The sequence below is a fragment of the Pimephales promelas genome, chromosome 24 (assembly GCF_988280905.1).
Source record: "Pimephales promelas chromosome 24, fPimPro1.hap1.1, whole genome shotgun sequence".
Classification (NCBI taxonomy): Eukaryota; Metazoa; Chordata; class Actinopteri; order Cypriniformes; family Leuciscidae; genus Pimephales; species Pimephales promelas.
The window spans coordinates 26,920,197-26,938,867 of NC_142792.1; the positions used below are offsets into that span (position 1 = coordinate 26,920,197).

The 18,671-nt window shown below is 45.7% G+C and overlaps 1 protein-coding gene across 1 annotated transcript; it reads right to left on the reverse strand.

Moving 5' to 3' along the window:
* Positions 1 to 3,733: 3,733 nt before the first annotated feature.
* LOC120480184 (uncharacterized) lies at positions 3,734 to 11,914 on the reverse strand. The gene is made up of 7 exons (XM_039673161.2): positions 11,760 to 11,914; positions 11,604 to 11,667; positions 11,326 to 11,510; positions 10,870 to 11,024; positions 10,316 to 10,779; positions 10,009 to 10,214; positions 3,734 to 4,185 (listed from the first exon to the last, which is right to left on the reverse strand). Exons 1-7 carry the CDS (start codon positions 11,853 to 11,855, stop codon positions 3,976 to 3,978), a joined length of 1,380 nt encoding a protein of 459 aa, XP_039529095.2. The 5' UTR covers positions 11,856 to 11,914; the 3' UTR covers positions 3,734 to 3,975.
* Between the last annotated feature and the right edge of the window lie 6,757 nt (positions 11,915 to 18,671).

An 18,671-nucleotide genomic window follows, 5' to 3' on the forward strand; every position in this document is an offset into this window, starting at 1 on the left:
ATGTGCCAGCCGCGAAAGCTTTATAGGCGTAGTAACAGTAACTAGGCGGGGCTTAGTGAAGGGTCAACTGTAACTGTTCTGTGTCCATCAACCGTTATTTCCACCACTTTAATCAAACCACTCTTCTAAAAACATTATGATGTGATTTTATGATGTCTTTTTGTTTCTCGTTGCCTCTCGTATAGAGCTATTTTGTCCGCACACAGGACTCACTGCCAATCACACATGCTCACATCATTCTGTTTCTATGAAAGCTGTAAACTGCAGTCACCAGTTTTTACTCTACAGCTGTTGACAAGAGCACTGAAATTATTTCTCACTTAAACAACAATCAAATAGATTACCCCACACATCCGCGTCAGTCCTCTGCGTGGCATTTTAATCTTTTCTGCGTGGCCGCGGCTTCAGAAGTGCAAGCGCAGAGCTTAGAGGGAACATTGCTCTCATGTGTCCTTGCTGACTGTTCCTGGTAAAAAAGCTGCCCTGAGATGTGCAGCACAAGCATCTGTATGCAAAAGGTCAGTGGTTCCCAAACCTGTCCTGGAGGACCACCAACACTGCACATTTGTTTTGATTAGGGAGACAAAGAAAACGTGCAGTGTTGGTGGTCCTCCAGGACAGGTTTGGGAATCACTGCAAACAAGGATTGATGTACCCCAACACAGGAGGAGATCTTAACTTTTCCACAAGACCATCAAACACCTATTGACACTCAATAGTCCACCTGTCAACCAGAACCTGTTGGATTGAGGTAAGAATGATCTTTATCTTTCCTTTTTACCTTTCAAGCAAAGAATGCCCAGCCTTAAATACCAAGACAAAAGGGGTCAATTGTTTGGGTCAATTCGTCTACCCTAGGGTTAAACACATGGTCTCGGGGGGAGGAAAACACCCATGGAGGAGGACAGGATTCTCTGATAAGTTTTTAATCTCTCCCCTATGACCAATGACTGCAATGAAATTAAGACCCTTTTACCAATCACACTGAGACACTTAAAATGATACCAAACATGAAAAGCAAAATCAATAAATTCACAAGATACATCATCTATGAGATATAGGCATTCATGGAGTTTTGGTGACTTGACCAAGGGGGAGCGGGGATGAGGGAAACATGTTTAGACAGGACTTTATTGCTTTATGCTGAGTTTTAGCTGAGCTTTTGTCTTCAGCAGGAAAATCAGTTCTTGAACCCATTCTTATGTATGATATCTGCTATGACTGAAGTTTTGTTAGAGGATGAAGGAGAAATAACTCACGATTTTGTTTCGCTTACGTACACACCTACGAGTGAAGTAAAAGAAACAGATTTTGAGTTGTTTGGTGACGGTTCAGCTCAAGTAATTGAAGGCAAACCCTTCAGTTTGCATACAAACCACACAGAGGTGTTTATAATGCCATACTTACACTGCTGCATGACACTTATTCCCATCTTGAGAATCCCAGGTCATTCATCAGACTGTTTTTTGTGGATTTCTCGACAAAATGTGGATTTCTAATACAGTGCAACCCCACCTGATGGGATAAAAACTGCTCCAAATGGACGTAAACCCTCATCTTATCTTATGGATCCTCTTTTCTGACAGATAGACACCAGAGGGTTCGAGTCAGTGGTCATCTCAGTTCGTCTAAGACAGTCTCCACTGGAGCACCACAAGGCTCTGTAATCTCACCAGTTTTGATTACACAATACACTAACGACTGTAGGAGCAATAACCCCGGTATTACATACACTAAATATTCAGATGACGCTGTGATCATGGACACCACTAATTCACTACGAGAGCTACAGACCGAGATGGAACTCTTTGCAGAGTAGTGCAAGCAGAACTGTCTTGACCTCAACCCCTCTAAAACAAAGGAGCTGGTTGTTGACATTCGTAAAGATGTTTCCATCATTCACCGAAGGAGAGCACCGTCTGTATAACACAAAGGGTGCCATCACTCATGTGACCATCCCATGGAGTCCCATTGGTGCCTCAAGTACGCATTTACTGAGGGATCTCAACATCGGGTCCTATACACGAGACCCAGACCCTGACAAAAATAGTTTGCACTGCATCCTCTGACTATCCCAGAACTGGCTAGTTTTTGTCTGTGAGCTCGCAATATTAGATTAGACATATTAGTGTCACGGATCCATCTGCGTCAGCACCAGACACCTTCACTCCGCCCACTCGTTCCAGCTCCCCAGCATACTAATCACTGTCACCTGTCCGTTTCAATCACCGTCCCAATCATCCTCCCTTTATAAACTCACTCCTCACAGTCACTCACCGTCTGGTCTCGTCGACACATCGGCTACAGACTCCCGCTACACTGCTACTTGCTAAGGGATACTTACCCGCTTGCTTCTGCCCCGTCTGCTCCTCATCCGCTCCTGGTCCCCGGTCTTCCTCTGGTCATCCGTCCGCTGCCACAGCTCTCCGTCTTCCAGTCCTGCTCAAGATAAGAGATTCATTATCAGACTGTTTCCCGCTCCATTACCGAACTTTCTCTATAATACTCACCTGCTGTCTGACCATATCACCTGTCTCAATAAACCTGGTTATACTCATCCATCTGTGTCCTTCTAGTCTGTGACAATTAGATTGTAAGTCATTGTGTTGATATTTTCGAACTAAACTAGCCTGGTCAGGAAGTTCGGTCTGGACTCAATCCATTGAGGAGTAATTATGATCAGGCAAAAGATGTTCGGGCCAATCAAATTGCCAGGGCGGGCTTTATACGATGATGGACAGATGATCTGCAGGGACGTAATCATCACGTTATCAAAGAGTGCTTGTCAAAGATGACTGCAGTCAAGGCATTTGTCGATCGGAAAGATATCTTTGACGTCCTTCCTACGTGATTCGGGAAAAGTGTAACTTATCAGCTGGCTCTGACGGTCGCTTAGAAGATGGGACGTAATGAAAAGCCTGTGGTTGTTGTGGTTTCTCCTTTGGTCGCACTCATGGAGGAGTAAGTAAAAGTAGCAACACTCGTTATTTAACTTCTAAAATAAGTAAGTTCTGTTGACAACTGTGAAATGCAAAGTAATTGCCTTACTGCGTTGCTCTGATTGGTTGTAGGTCTACCGACTATCCAATTGAGTGCAGAGGGTTTTTTTCCTGGTTCAGTTAACACACGCCTCATAATCAAAGCCCTATGAAGCAGTTTCAGACTCATATTCTCACTAGAATATGAGTATGACGAAGTCAAGCTAGAACTAAACACTTGTGTATCTTAAAGAGGCATACTCTGTAAGAGAACAGTTTGAACCCATGTGAGCAGCAACGATTTATGTTCATAATTATAATTGGTAAGTACAGGCTGCTCTATACCTTTGTTACATGTTAAGTACATTTAGTTGCAACTGAAACTGTCTGGTTGCTGATATTCTTCTAAATATCAGAAAACTGGCTGAATAGATTTAAAAACGGTAAAACTTAACTAACTATTTAACTCTGGGGGAGTCGTAAAATTAGCCTATTTCCAAAAAAAGTGGAGTATCCCTTTAATACCAGCACGGTTGCGCAGAACACGTGTTCAGTGTGACACTATACCAGTGAATAAAGGTTGTGCTATAGTCATCCCTCATTGTTCTGGGAAACTGGATAATGAATAGGCTCATGTATGCAGATATTTAACACAGTGACATCTAAAGTAGCTGAAACTTAAATCTATGACTTCACACATACAAATAATTAAGACATGTAAGATTGTTTGAAACAAAAACAAAAAAAGTCAATGATGTTATCAAACTTAATTGATCCATTTTTATTCATTATCCATCCAACTAGAGTATTTTTGCAAGAGCTCATAAAGAGATGACATGTATGGCGAGGAGTATATAAAGAGTGTTAAGTGGAAGGTAGTACAGACTTCTTTACTAGTACAGTATTAAAAAGGCTAAAGGTCATCATCCCAGGTTACCAGCATCATCAGACAGAAAACTATATGGATGACACACTTGTGCGTGTCACGCTCTGGAGATCATTGAGAAAGGGCTGGTGTAGCCGAGGATGTCACAGTTTGTGGTGGGTCTATTTTCTCCAGTTGCTTTTTCACACTTTCGTACTCCTTTTCCCACTCCACCTTGGAGAGAGAGGAAGGGCTGACCTCCAGAAACCTGTAGGCATCTTTGATCTGTAGCTTAAAGATGGCTGATGCTTTATTACAGCCTGCACCAAAACTGTTCCAAGCCTGTGGAATTACAACATTTACAAGTCAGATTAGACTTTAAGATGAACCCTGGGCAAAATGGGGGAACCCTTAAAGGATTAGTTCACTTTAAAAAAAAAAATCCTTTGCTGATAATGTACTCACCCCGCCCCATGTCATCCAAGATGTCCATGTCTTTCTTTCTTCAGTCGAAAAGAAATTAAGGTTTTTGATGAAAACATTCCAGGATTTTCTCCATATAATGGACTTCAATGGCAACCAAACTGCTCAAGGTCCACAAGATAATTTCAGTGCAGCTTCAAAGGGCTTTAAACAATTCCAGACGATGAATAAGGGTTTTATCTAGCAAAACGAGTGGCCATTTCAAAAAGAAATAACAAAGTTTAAGTTTCATAAGCCCAAATGCTCGCCTTGCTCGACTCTCCTGTTCGAACTCGTTCATCAAAATGAACAAATCTTTTTTAAGTCATTTGGTTAATTCAACGAACGAAATGATCGAAATGACTTGAAAAAAGATTTGTTCATTTTGATGAACGAGTTCGAACAGGAGAGTCACGAACGCTCATCACAGAACAGAGCAAGGCGAGCATTTGAGCTTATAAAACTTAAACTTTGTTATTTATTTATTAAATGAGTGATCATTTCGCTAGATAAGACCCTTATTCATCGTCTGGTGTCGTTTAAAGCTCTTTGAAGTTGCACTGAAACTCTCATTTGGACCTTGAACTGTTTGGTTCCCATTGAAGTCCATTATATGGAGAAAATACTGGAATGTTTTCATCAAAAACGTCTCGGTTACGGATGTAACATTACGTAACATTCTGACATTACGTCAGAAGTGACGGAGAATGGGGGTTTCGCATGAAAGCCAATCCTCTTCGAGTATTTAACAACGAGCCAATGGCATGCAATGCCTTGGGGCTGCGGAAATTTGCATAGCGTACTCCGCCCTACTCCGTTAGTATAAAAGGAGGAAGTGAACACAACCGCAGTATGTCTTCGCTGAGGAGCCAAGACTGAACTCAGGCGTCTACCCAGCGGTACAGCAGAAGTGGCAGGGAGACGTAACGTCTCCGTTCCCTACTCAGGGAACGAGGGTTACATCCGTAACCGAGACGTTCCCTTTCGTAGTCACTTCAGGTTACGTCAGAAGTGACGGAGAATGGGGGTCAATGCCATCACGCCATCTTCAAGCTGTCTTCCAGTGCCCTGCGAAAGTCTGGACCCCTGAATAGCTTATAACCAGGGATCCTACTTTGACACAGGAATACCAAGGTACACTGGGAAACATATCCCGGGAGGGACATGCTACCAGATGCCTACCGAAGGAGTACTTACAATACACATATGGCCGTATAGGGACTACATATGGAGATCACTGGAGCACCAACCGCAGGTGGCTAGAAACTTAACTCCAGGGGTGGCAGATGGCTTGCCAAGGGAAGACACATGCTCAGAGAGGCTTACAGTGGATAAACACATGAGACAGTTACCGTAGGGAACCGTGCACATGGAGGCACCGAGCCGGCATCCAGAGCAACAGCAGTGGTGCCCGCATCGTCGGTGCTGGAGGACTCAAGGCTTCAACGGAAGACACTGAGGAAATATCGCACTTATCCAATCCGAGGAGTGGAATGGCGAGCAAGCGAAGACACCTAAGCGGGTCCAGTACTGGCGGAAGCGAGTACGTGAGAGAACACCGGCTCAATTTGCAGATTATAAAATCTCGCGAAGGTGTTTGGTGTCGCCCAGCCTGCAGCTCTGCAAATGTCTGTTAGCGAGGCGCCGTGCGCTAGAGCCCAAGAGGAGGCCACACTCTGAGTGGGCCGTCACACCAAGGGGGCACGGACGGCCTTGCTGCTGGTAAGACAAAGCAATGGCGTCCACAATCCAGTGAGACAGCCTTTGCTTTGAGAGAGCCCTTCCCTTCTGACTCCCCCCATGACAGACAAAGAGCTGGTCTGAGGTCCTGAAACACTGCGTTCTGTCGACATAGGTGCGGAGAGCACGTACCGGACAGAGCAGTGCCAAGGCTGGGTCTGCCTCCTCCAGGGGCAGCGCTTGCAGGTTCACCACCTGGTCCCGGAAGGGAGTGGTGGGAACCTTGGGCACGTAACCGTCTCAGGTCTCAGGATCACGTGAGAGTAAGCCGGCCCGAACTCTAGGCACGCTTCGTCAACGGAGAATACGTGCAGGTCCCCCACCCTCTTGATGGAGGCCAATGCAACCAGGAGTGCTGTCTTCGTGGACAGAAACTTTATCTCTACCGATTGCAAAGGCTCAAAGGGAGGCCTCTGCAGAGCATTTAAAACTACAGAGAGGTCCCAAGAGGGTACGAGGGGAGGACGAGGCGGATGTAGCCTCCTCGCTCCCCTCAGGAACCTGATGACCAGGTCGTGCTTTCCTAAGGACTTACCTTCTACTGCTTCATGAGAGGCGGCAATGGCCGCGACCTAAACCTTAAGGGTGGAGGGCGACAGCCTGCGCTCCAACCCTTCTTGCAGGAAGGAAAGCACGACACTGATCGAACATCTCCGGGGGTCTTCTCCGTGAGAAGAGCACCAGCTGACGAAGAGGTTCCACTTCAACGCGTAGAGGTGTCTCGTGGACGACGCTCTAGCGGAAGTGATGGTTGCCGCCACCGCAGGTGGCAGCGAACTCAAACCTGCCTCGTCCCGTCAAGGAGCCACACGTGCAGTCTCCAGAGCTCGGGACGAGGGTGCCACAGAGTGCCCCGTCTCTGAGTGAGTAGATCTTGTCTCAGAGGAATAGGCCAAGGAGGTGCTGTCGCGAGGAGCATGAGTTCAGAGAACCACGTCTTGGTGGGCCAATAAGGGGCTACCAACAAGACCTGCTCCTCGTCCTCCTTGATCTTGCACAACACCCGTGCAAGAAGGCTCACTGGGGGAAACGCATACTAGCGTGGGCCCCGCGGCCAGCTGTGCGCCAGTGCATCTGTGCCGAGCGTACCGTCGGTCAGGGAATAAAACTGGGTGCAGTGGGACGAGTCCCGGGAGGCGAACAGGTCTATCTGTGCCACCCCGAACTGGTCCCAAATCAGCTGGACCGTCTGGGGATGGAGTCGCCATTCGCCGGAGATAGGGCGGACCCGTGACAGCTCGTCGGCTGCCAGGTTCCGATCTCCTGGAATGTAAACTGCACGAAGGGACCTCAGGTGCTTCTGACTCCATAACAAGAGGTGGCGGGCGAGCTGCGACAACCGGCGTGAGCGTAGACCCCCCCTGGTGGTTGATGTACGCTACTGCAGTCGTGTTGTCCGAGTGGACAAGTACGTGTTGACCCCTGAGCAACGCTCGAAAGCGGTGCAGGGCCAGACGTACTGCCAGCAGCTTTAGGCAATTGATGTGCATGAGGCGCTGGGGTCCTGTCCAGGAACCCGCGGCTGCATGCCCATTGCACATGGCACCCCATCCCGTGGTGGATGCATCCGTGGAGACAACGAGATGCCTGGAAACTCGCTGAAGGGGGACACCAGCCCGCAAAAAGCTGAGGTTCGACCACAGGAAGAAGGTTCGGCGGCATGCTGGAGTCACTGGAACTCGGAGCGAGCCGCGATGCCATGCCCACCTCGGGACTCGATCGCGAAGCCACAGCTGAAGCGGTCTCATATGAAGCAAACCGAGCGGCGTTGCCGCGGATGCCATATGCCCCAGGAGCCTCTGAAACAGTTTCAGTGGAACCGCACTCTTGCCCTCGAACTGTCGAAGACAAGTCAGCAGTGAGTGCGCGCGCTCGCTCGTGAGCTGCGCGGACATGGCGACCGAGTCTATCTCCATGCCGAGAAAAGAGATCCTCTGCACGGGGCAAAGTTTGCTCTTTTCCCGGTTGACCCGAAGGCCCAGACGGGCTAGGTGCCGGAGCACCAGGTCTCTGTGTTCGCAAACCTGTTCTCGAGAGTGTGCCAGTATCAGCCAGTCGTCGAGATAGTTCAGGATGCGAACCCCGTGTTCGCGAAGGGGAACAAGGGCTGCCTCGACGATCTTCGTGAAGACGCGAGGGGACAGTGCTAACCCGAATGGGAGAACCGTGTACTGATATGCCTGGCCCTCGAAAGCAAACCAAAGAAACGGTTTGTGTCGAGGCAAAATGGAGACATGAAAGTACGCGTCCTTCAGGTCGATCGCTGCAAACCAATCCTGAGGCCGAACGCATTCGAAAATGCGTTTGGCTGTGAGCATTTTGAACGGTAGTCGGTGGAGAGTACGGTTCAAAATGCGCAGATCCAGGATCGGTCGTAACCCGCGGGTCTTCTTGGGGACAATGAAGTAGGGGCTGTAAAACCCGGACCTCATCTCGGCTGGAGGGACCGTTTTGATTGCACCCTTCGCCAGCAGGGTGGCAATCTCCGCTCTCATGACCGGGGCATTGCCACCGACCATAGTGGAGCGAACTCCCCTGAAACGGGGAGGAGACCGTGCGAACTGAATCGCGTAGCCGAATCTGATCGTTCTGATGACCCAGCGGGACAGCCCGGGAAGCTCTAGCCAAGCTTCCAGGAAGTGAACCAGCGGGGTCATGAGAACCACAGACGTCCCCCCAGAGGGGCAGCGAGGCGGGTCGACTGGCATGCGCGCAGGAGTTACCCCGCCCGGATGCACAGTGGAGGCCCAAAAACCCGTGGGTGAGCAGCGGGGAGCTGAGAACAAAAGATTCTCCCCCGGCCCTCCACCGGGGGAAGGAGGGGGCCTGCTACCGCCTCCTGGGAAAAACTCGACTTCATCACTGAGCAGCTCCCATTAGGAACGTCGCTTAGCCTGGCGTTTAGCGGGGCATGCGGCCTGAGGGGGCTGTGCCGCCTGCCTACGGCCTCCTCCGCGCCGCGGCCCGGGTGAAGGCTGCTGCTGGGGCCGCATGGGAGGGGAGCCGCAGGGGGGCGTCCTCGGCGGCGAGCAGAGGGAGGCGTCTGTATCGACGGCCGGGTGGAGGCAGCAGCTGGCCGTCGGGGCAGAATATGTTTGATCGCCTCCGTCTGCTTCTGGGCAGTCGAGAACTGCTGGGCGAAGTCCTCGACTGCACCGCCGAAAAGGCCAACCTGAGATAACGGGGCAGCGAGCAGACGAGTCCGCTCGGGATCCCGTGTATCTGCAAGGTTTAGCCAGAGATGGCGCTCCTGGACCACACTAGTGGCCATCACCTGACCAACGGAGCGAGCCGCCACCTTCGTTGCCCCCCAGGCATGCAGAACAGCGATCGTGACCATCAGAAGATGACATGAATCGCCGCACCCAGAAGAACACGGGCGAGACATCTTTAAAAAGACGTGCCTCGTGCAGCTCTTTCAATGAGAGGGAATTCACTCTTTCAGCGCTGAGGCGACCAGGGAGAAGCGCAAAGTCTGGCAGACCACTGCTTAGATCGCAGGCGATGCAGAATCTCGCTGGGTACCGCCGTCACACCAACACTGAAGAGGACGCTCGTCTCGAAGAGTCTTTGGATCAGTGAGAATGGCTTTAGGAGTGAAGAGTTCTCTTGGCTCCGAAGCGAAAACATACTGCGGTGGCGTTCACTTCCTCCTTTTATACTCACGGAGTAGGGCGGAGTACGCTATGCAAATTTCCGCAGCCCCAAGGCATTGCATGCCATTGGCTCGTTGTTAAACACTCGAAGAGGATTGGCTTTCATGCGAAACCCCCATTCTCCGTCACTTCTGACGAAAGGGAACCTTAATTTCTTATCGACTGAAGAAAGAAAGACACGGACATCTTGGATGAAAGTTTTTTTTAAAAGTTAACTACTCCTTTAAGGTTTCCCTTTGGGGACAAAGAAAATAAATCATGTAAATCTTACTGAAAATGTTTTGAACAGTGTAAACATTAATTTTACCTCTTTAGCTGTTTTGATTGACAGTAGAAATTCCTCTTTTAGTTCAGCAAGGTCTTCAATAAGAGCTTCTCCACCAAAGACCTGTTCCAGGTAGTCCAGCATCTGAGCAACACTCTCCCAGAAGTTTTTGAGCTGAATCATAATGGCCTGAATCTTGGTCAAGCCACTCTGAATATCCTTTAGATGGATGGGGTCGGGTATGGAGTCTGTAGAAGGGAAATAAACGTTTCAACAAGACACAACTACATTGAATCTTGGCACAGTGTTAAGAAGGACATGAGTTGAACGTGAAAGAAAACAGACTCACTCTGTTCAAAACTGGCTCTGGCAACATTCATCTGGCCATCGATGACCTTGACTTGGACCTGCCACTCCTTCTGTCTGAGAGTGGTCTTTTCAGCGAGGAGGTGATTCAGCTCCGCTTCAAGAGCCTCCATGCGTGCAACATTTTCAGGGTCACGCACAGCATTAGAAATGCTTTTATCGATTAGGTGGACGAAGGGAACGATGGCAGCGAAGATGCCGAGGCCTCTTCTCGTTGTGGTTATGGATCTGGCAAATGCTTGAATCTCTTGAATTTTGCTGTTGATCTTTTTCTCCGTTTCATCGAGCTCTCGTGTGGTTTTTTGGAGTTCAGATTTCAGATCATTCAGGGTTTTTTCAGCCTGCTTCAACATTTGGTCTTGTTCAGTAATCTTTTTCTCTGCCTCTCTTTTTTCATTGACAACATCACAGGTGGACGATGCTAAATCTTTGTTGTGCAACTCATACCTATACATTGTTTAAGAAATTATACAGTGAAATTAGTAGAACAGCTCAAGGTGTTTTTGAAATGTGTTTTCATGATGAAAATGTTCTTACTTTTCCACTATCCTGTCCACATCAGTGATAATGTCTTTGATCCAGACTCGTGCTTTCCCTAGGAATTGGACTGCCAAAGCCGGCTTATTTTTCTCCATAGCGCTCGCCAGCATTGGTAACAGCGACTGAACCAGGTTCTCACTGGTCAAAATACACTGTGAGAAGGACGAGACACGCTGTAACATCACGTTGAGCAATCTTATTGCCTGTATTTGTCATGTAAATGTATCTGAAATGCTCCTAACTGTTCTTATTATAATGTAAGTTCAAAGTTGAAAGTTATAAAAATGTTATAAACTTTATAAGAAGCATATCAAACCAAGTTGATGTTTAAAACATCTGAGGATATAAAAGATTTTACCTAAAATGTCAGGTAAGGGAGACTAACTTAGCTACATCTCTAGCTAACAGACAGAGATGAAAATACTGAAGTCAAGAGAAAGTCTGAAACAGTACTTTCAACATGGTTGCATCCGATGATCCGAACAGAAGCTGGGTTTCCACAGCGCGACTGCGGATGAGTCTCTCCAGGCTGGGGAAGCTGGCCAGGCCCAGGTACGAGAGACGGTAGAGAAGCGCTGTCTTTTCAGCAGCCGGGAGAAGCTCTTCTACAAACGTCGGGCTACACTGGGACAAAACCACTGGGGAAAAAAAACATTGAACATGTTTAAAGGCTGGAAAGATCACAGTGATGCCTGGTATTGTTTTCTGTTTGATAAAAAAAAGCTACTTGCTTTTGCTATCAGCCATCCTTTGTAGTTGTAGATTTACACAACAAAATGTTTGTACTGAGTTCTCCTACAATGTAATTAAAGCAGGACATTTTGGTCTCGGAAAATACAAAATGGAAATGGAAGGATATCTGAAAATGCCAAGTGAAACTGACTTACCTTTGTTTTAGTAAGTGAAATGAACAAGGTGTCTGGTGCTTTTATACTAAAGGTATGAGCCTCCGCCCTTAGAGAGAATGACCTTGAAACAAACATGGGATTACTGAGTGTGGTTAAGGTTGGGATACATGGAAGTGAACTTCCCCCCAAGTTTTGCAATGAGTATTAGTGTTGTTCTTAAAGGATTAGTTCACTTAAAAAAAAAAAAACGTTTCCTGATAATTTACTCACCCCCATGTCATCCAAGATATCCATGTCTTTCTTTCTTCAGTCGAAAAGAAATTAAGGTTTTTGATGAAAACATTCCAGGATTTTTCTCCATATAATGGACTTCAATGTTAACCAAACGGTTCAAGGTCCAAATGAGAGTTTCAGTGCAAACTACAAACTGTTCAAAGGGCTTTAAATGATTCCAGACGATGAATAAGGGTCTTATAAAGCAAAACCATTGGTCATTTTAAAAATGAATAACAAAGTTTCAGTTTTATAAGCACAAATGCTCGCCTTGCTCTGTTCTGCGATGCACTTTTGTGATGTCACGTAATACGCAATTATGTTGAAAAGGTGTCACAGAGCATTTGTGACCCTCATTCATCGTCTGGTGTCGTTTAAAGCCCTTTGAAGCTGCACTCAAACACTCATTTGGACCATTGGAGATAAATCCTGGAATGTTTTCATTAAAAAACTTAATTTCTTTTCGACTGAGGAAAGAAAGACATGGAAATCTTGGATGACATGGGGGTGAGTAAATTATCAGCAAAAGCTTTTTTTTAAAGTGAACTACTCCTTTAAGCATGTCCATGTGTCCCTCAAGTGATGGCTGGGAAACTACTTGAAGAACTGTGTGTTACTAATGATGGCATAATTGTGAAAGGACATGAATATGAACATGAAAGATTCATGAGGAAAATGTTTGGTTTAAACAAGTTTTCGTTTTTACAACTAACAGTTACACGGACGGTAGCCCATTGCTTTCGCTGAGAAACCTTTGACCGTCAACCGATAACTGACGCCAAGGCCGTTGATATTTTTAAGATCTGAAGATCTGATGATAAATTCCCATGCCCATTGCGTCTGTATTGACGCCAAAGGTTTCTCGGAAATGTCTCGTATGCGTTTCGTGCATTAGGCTTGTCTGAGAAGGCCCTTTCACCAGATGTGATTTCTCAAGAAAATACGTTACCCATCAGTTCTGACTCTCATCAGTATTTCAAAAGCCTAGATAAATAAGAAACCAGTGTTGCAATGGCAAAAAATCCTTATTTCCTTATTGCAATAAATCCTTATTTCAAATGCGATGCTGTTACTCAATCACGGAAGTGTGCGTTTACACTGAAGTCTTAAATGAGACACAGGCCTTAAAATAAAAATCTTTTTACACGAAGATACAACAATGAAGCTGAAATCAATGAGTGAACTGAGAAAATGTGGAGGACAAAATATTTATTAGCAGTCATTAAACAGAATTAGCAGAGTGTTTAATTATACAGATCCCCATCTCACACAGGCTGATGGAGCAGTGTTAGTTCTAGCCAATAACTCCACTGAATATAATGGGTTTAGTTCAATTGTAATACATTCTCTAAAACTTCCAAACTTATTATATAAGATACCCAGAGAAAACATATATTAACCTGTTAATAAGAATGATTTTAAAGTTTAAATACGCGATACAGAAACAGATTTAACTGTGTGACATTAAATCACGTCTTAAAATCAAACTAAACAACTTCTGACGTAGAACATCGTCTTCTTTTTAATGAATGATATATACATTCTTTATAACAACTTGCTAACACACATACACACACTCAGTCACTCACACACGCACACACACCCTCTCTCTCTCACACACACACACACACGCACACTCACGCTCTCTCACGTACACACTCTCTCCCTTATCTCACACACTCTCACGCACACATGCACGCAGTCGCAAACACACACACTTTCCATCATTCACCGAAGGAGAGCACCGTCTGTATAACACAAAGGGTGCCATCACTCATGTGACCATCCCATGGAGTCCCATTGGTGCCTCAAGTACGCATTTACTGAGGGATCTCAACATCGGGTCCTATACGCGAGACCCAGACCCTGACAAAAATAGTTTGCACTGCATCCTCTGACTATCCCAGAACTGGCTAGTTTTTGTCCGTGAGCTCGCAATATTAGATTAGACATATTAGATTGTAAGTCATTGTGTTGATATTTACGAACTAAACTAGCCTGGTCAGGAAGTTCGGTCTGGACTCAATCCATTGAGGAGTAATTATGATCAGGCAAAAGATGTTCGGGCCAATCAAATTGCCAAGGCGGGCTTTATACGATGATGGACAGATGATCTGCAGGGACGTAATCATCACGTTATCAAAGAGCGCTTGTCAAAGATGACTGCAGCTGGAGAATTGAGATGCATAGATTCCACTGTCACGTCTGTTGTAAAATAAATCAACAGCGCATTAGTTTTATTAGAAGAACAGAAAACTGCAATCAATGCATTTGTCGATCGGAAAGATATTTTTTGCCGTCCTTCCTACATGATTTGGCAAAAGTGTAACTTATCAGGCTCTGACGGTCGCTAAGAAGATGGGACGTAATGAAAAGCCTGTGGTTGTTGTGGTTTCTCCTTTGGTCGCACTCATGGAGGACCAAGTAAAAGAAGCAACACTCATTATTTTACTTCTAAAATAAGTAAGTTCTGTTGACAACTGTGAAATGCTCTGATTGGTTGTAGGTCTACCGACTATCCAATTGGGTGCAGAGGTTTTTTTTCTGGTTCAGTTAAGACACGCCTCATAATCAAAGCCCTATGAAGAAGTTTCAGACTCATATTCTCACTAGAATATGAGTATGACGAAGTCAAGCTAGAACTAAACACTTGTGTATCTTAACCCTATCTTGTGCATCAATTAAAAAAAGTTACTCATAGTTAAAAAGAGGACAAAAATGTCCATGTCAAAAAACTGTCATAAAAATGTGACGCTTTGGAGCACAGACTTAAGTTTGGTATCATTTTAAAGAAGACCCTTTGCAGATTATTGCTGAAGTAAAAAAATAATAATAAGTAAATCCAAAAAAAAAGTTATATAGGTATAAGTTTCTGAAAATTATTTATAAAAAATATTTTATATAAAATATATATTTTATAAATCGGGTTGAACTCAAAACTGCAATAAAATCAAAGCCATAAATCTAAATAGGTTGTGTTCCAAATTTGAGGATGATATCTCAAAAAATGAGCTTTCGGTAACAGTTTGTTTGGCCGTAGTAACATATTTTCCCCATTTCCCCTATGCGCACACACACACACACATTTTTTGTAACACACATGCTAACCACACTCTGACATCCATACCAACACACCCACACAAATATTGTTGCATAATTTATCCAGTTGGCTCTATAGTATGCCGAACCAGAAAACAGGAATAAAGCGATATTTGTTTTATAGGCCAAAGTAAAAAAAAATTACACCATCTGATAAAAATTTGAAAAAAATAAAATTTTGTAGCCTTGCCATCAGAACATCTCGGTTACGGATGTAACCCTCGTTCCCTGAGTAGGGAACGGAGACGTTACATCAGAAGTGACGGAGAATGTGGGTTTCGCATAGAAAGCCAATCCTCTTCGAGTATTTAACAACGAGCCAATGGCATGAAAATGCCTTGGGGCTGCGGAATTTGCATAGCGTAACTCCGCCCCACCCTGTGGGTATAAAAGGAGGAAGTGAACGCAACCGCAGTATGTCTTCGCTGAGGAGCCAAGACTGAACTCCGGCGTCTACCCAGCGGTACAGCCGAAGTGGCAGGGAGACGTAACGTCTCCGTTCCCTACTCAGGGAACGAGGGTTACATCCGTAACCGAGACGTTCCCTTTCGTAGTCACTTCAGGTTACGTCAGAAGTGACGGAGAATGGGGGTCAGTGCCATCACGCCATCTTCAAGCTGTCTTCCAGTGCCCTGCGAAAGTCTGGACCCCTGAATAGCTTATAACCAGGGATCCTACTTTGACACAGGAATACCAAGGTACACTGGGAAACATATCCCGGGAGGGACATGCTACCAGATGCCTACCGAAGGAGTACTTACAATACACATATGGCCGTATAGGGACTACATATGGAGATCACTGGAGCACCAACTGCAGGTGGCTAGAAACTTAACTCCAGGGGTGGCAGATGGCTTGCCAAGGGAAGACACATGCTCATAGAGGCTTACAGTGGATAAACACATGAGACAGTTACCTTAGGGAACCGTGGCACCTAGCCGGCATCCAGAGCAATAGCAGTGGTGCCCGCATCGTCGGTGCTGGAGGACTCAAGGCTTCAATGGAAGACTACTGAGGAAATATCGCACTTATCCAGTCCGAGGAGTGGAATGGCGAGCAAGCGAAGACACCTAAGCGGGTCCAGAACTGGCCGAAACGAGTACGCGAGAGGACACCGGCTCAATTTGCAGATTATAAAATCTCGCGAAGGTGTTTGGTGTCGCCCAGCCTGCAGCTCTGCAGATGTCTGTTAGCGAGGCGCCGTGCGCTAGAGCCCAAGAGGAGGCCACACTCCGAGGAGAATGGGCCATCACACCAAGGGGGCACGGTCGACCTTGCTGTTGGTAAGACAAAGCAATGGCGTCCACTATCCAGTGAGACAGCCGTTGCTTTGAGAGAGCCCTTCCCTTCTGGCTCCCCCCATGACAGACAAGAGCTGGTCTGAGGGCCTGAACACCACGTTCTGTCTATGTATGTGCGGAGTGCACGTACCGAACAGAGCAGTGCCAAGGCTGGGTCTGCCTCCTCCAGGGGCAGCGCTTGCAGGTTCACCACCTGGTCCCAGAAGGGAGTGGTGGGAACCTTGGGCACATATCCAGGCCGGGGTCTCAAGATCACGCTAAGCCGGCCCGAACTCCAGGCACGCTTCGTCAATGGAGAATGCGTGCAGGTCCCCTACCCTCTTGATGGAGGCCAATGCAACCAGGAGTGCTGTCTACATAGGACAGAACCAAAACTCTACCGATTGCAAACACTTTAAAAAGACGTGCCTCGTGCAGCTCTTTCACTAGAGAGGAGGAAATTCACTCTTTCAGCGCTGAGGCGACCAGGGAGAAGCGCAAAGTCTGGCAGACCACTGCTTAGATCGCAGGCAATGCAGAGTCTCGCTGGGTACCGCCGTCACACCAACACTGAAGAGGACGCTCGTCTCGAAGAGTCTTGAATCAGTGAGAATGGCTTGAGGAGTGAAGAAATCTCTTGGCTCCGAAGCGAAAACATACTGCGGTTGCGTTCACTTCCTCCTTTTATACCCACTGCGTGGGGCGGAGATACGCTATGCAAATTCCGCAGCCCCAAGGCATTTTCATGCCATTGGCTCGTTGTTAAATACTCGAAGAGGATTGGCTATCTATGCGAAACCCCCATTCTCCGTCACTTCTGACGTAACTCGAAGTGACTACGAAAGGGAATGAAAGCCTCTTAAAATAGATTGCATAATTGTATAGTTAACTGAACCGGGGACTAAAAATGGATGTTTTAATGGGTTTCAATGGGGACATTTTTGTCCAAAAGGTGCTGAGAGGGAGTATTTTTTGTACCTAATGCAAAAAATATTTTTTTAAGAAAATGACGGTGAAATAGTAAAATTCCAATAAAAATACACACCTGTGCCAAGTTTTTAGCAGTTAGCTTTAACACAGGCAAAGTGATCAAAAAAACAAAACTGAAAAGGACAAAAATGTCCATAAAGATGCACAAGGGTTAAAGAGGCATACTCTGTAAGAGAACAGTTTGAACCCATGTGAGCAGCAAAGATTTATGTTCATAATTATAATTGGTAAGTACAGGCTGTTCTATCCCTTTGTTACATGTTAAGTACATTTAGTTGCAGGTTATTATTACATTGTGTTTTACAACACTGTTAAATAAAGTGTTACCATGAATCTTACTGTAATATCCAATGACTAAGAATTATTTTAAAGGGATACTCCACTTTTTTTGGAAATAGGCTCATTTTACAACTTGTTTACAACTACAATTGACTTCCATACTAGGAAAAAATACATACTATGGAAGTCAATGAGACAAGAAACTGTCTGGTTGCTGATATTCTTCTAAATATCCAGACTGATCTCATGAAGTAGCGTGTGTATGACACGCCAATTCGTATTTCCATTTTTGGCGTGCCATCAAGACGCAAAATCGCCTTTCAGCGTGTTTATGAACGCCGTTGACTTAACGTTATATAAATTTATGACTTACCTCAACCCCGTCCCTAAACCTAACCGTCACTGGGGTTAATGGCATTTATGACTGTTCCCTTACCATCCTAGGTAAAAAAAAGATATGACTTACCTCAACCCCATCCCTAAACTTAACCGTCACTGGGGTTAATGGCATTTATAACTGGAGATTTGACTGCGTGTTCAGACACGCGGAATGACGCGGACGTTAATGGCGTAGACATATACACATACACGCGGGTAGCTCAAAATTGGTGGAGATAACACGCCACCTGACTCGAAAAAGGCGTATATGTTTACGCAAAAGTCATGATGTCATGTTGAAATATCAGAAAACCGGCTGAATAGATTTAAAAACGGTAAAACTAACTATTTAACTCTGGGGGAGTTGTAAAATTAGCCTATTTCCAAAAAAGTGGAGTATCCCTTTAATACCAGCACGGTTGTGCAGAACACGTGTTCAGTGTGACACTATACCAGTGAATAAAGGTTGTGCTATAGTCATCCCTCATTGTTCTGGGAAACTGGATAATGAATAAGCTCATGTATGCAGATATTTAACACAGTGACATCTAAATTATCTGAAACTTAAATCTATGACTTCACACATACAAATAATTAAGACATGTAAGATTGTTTGAAACAAAAACAAAAAAAGTCAATGATGTTATCAAAC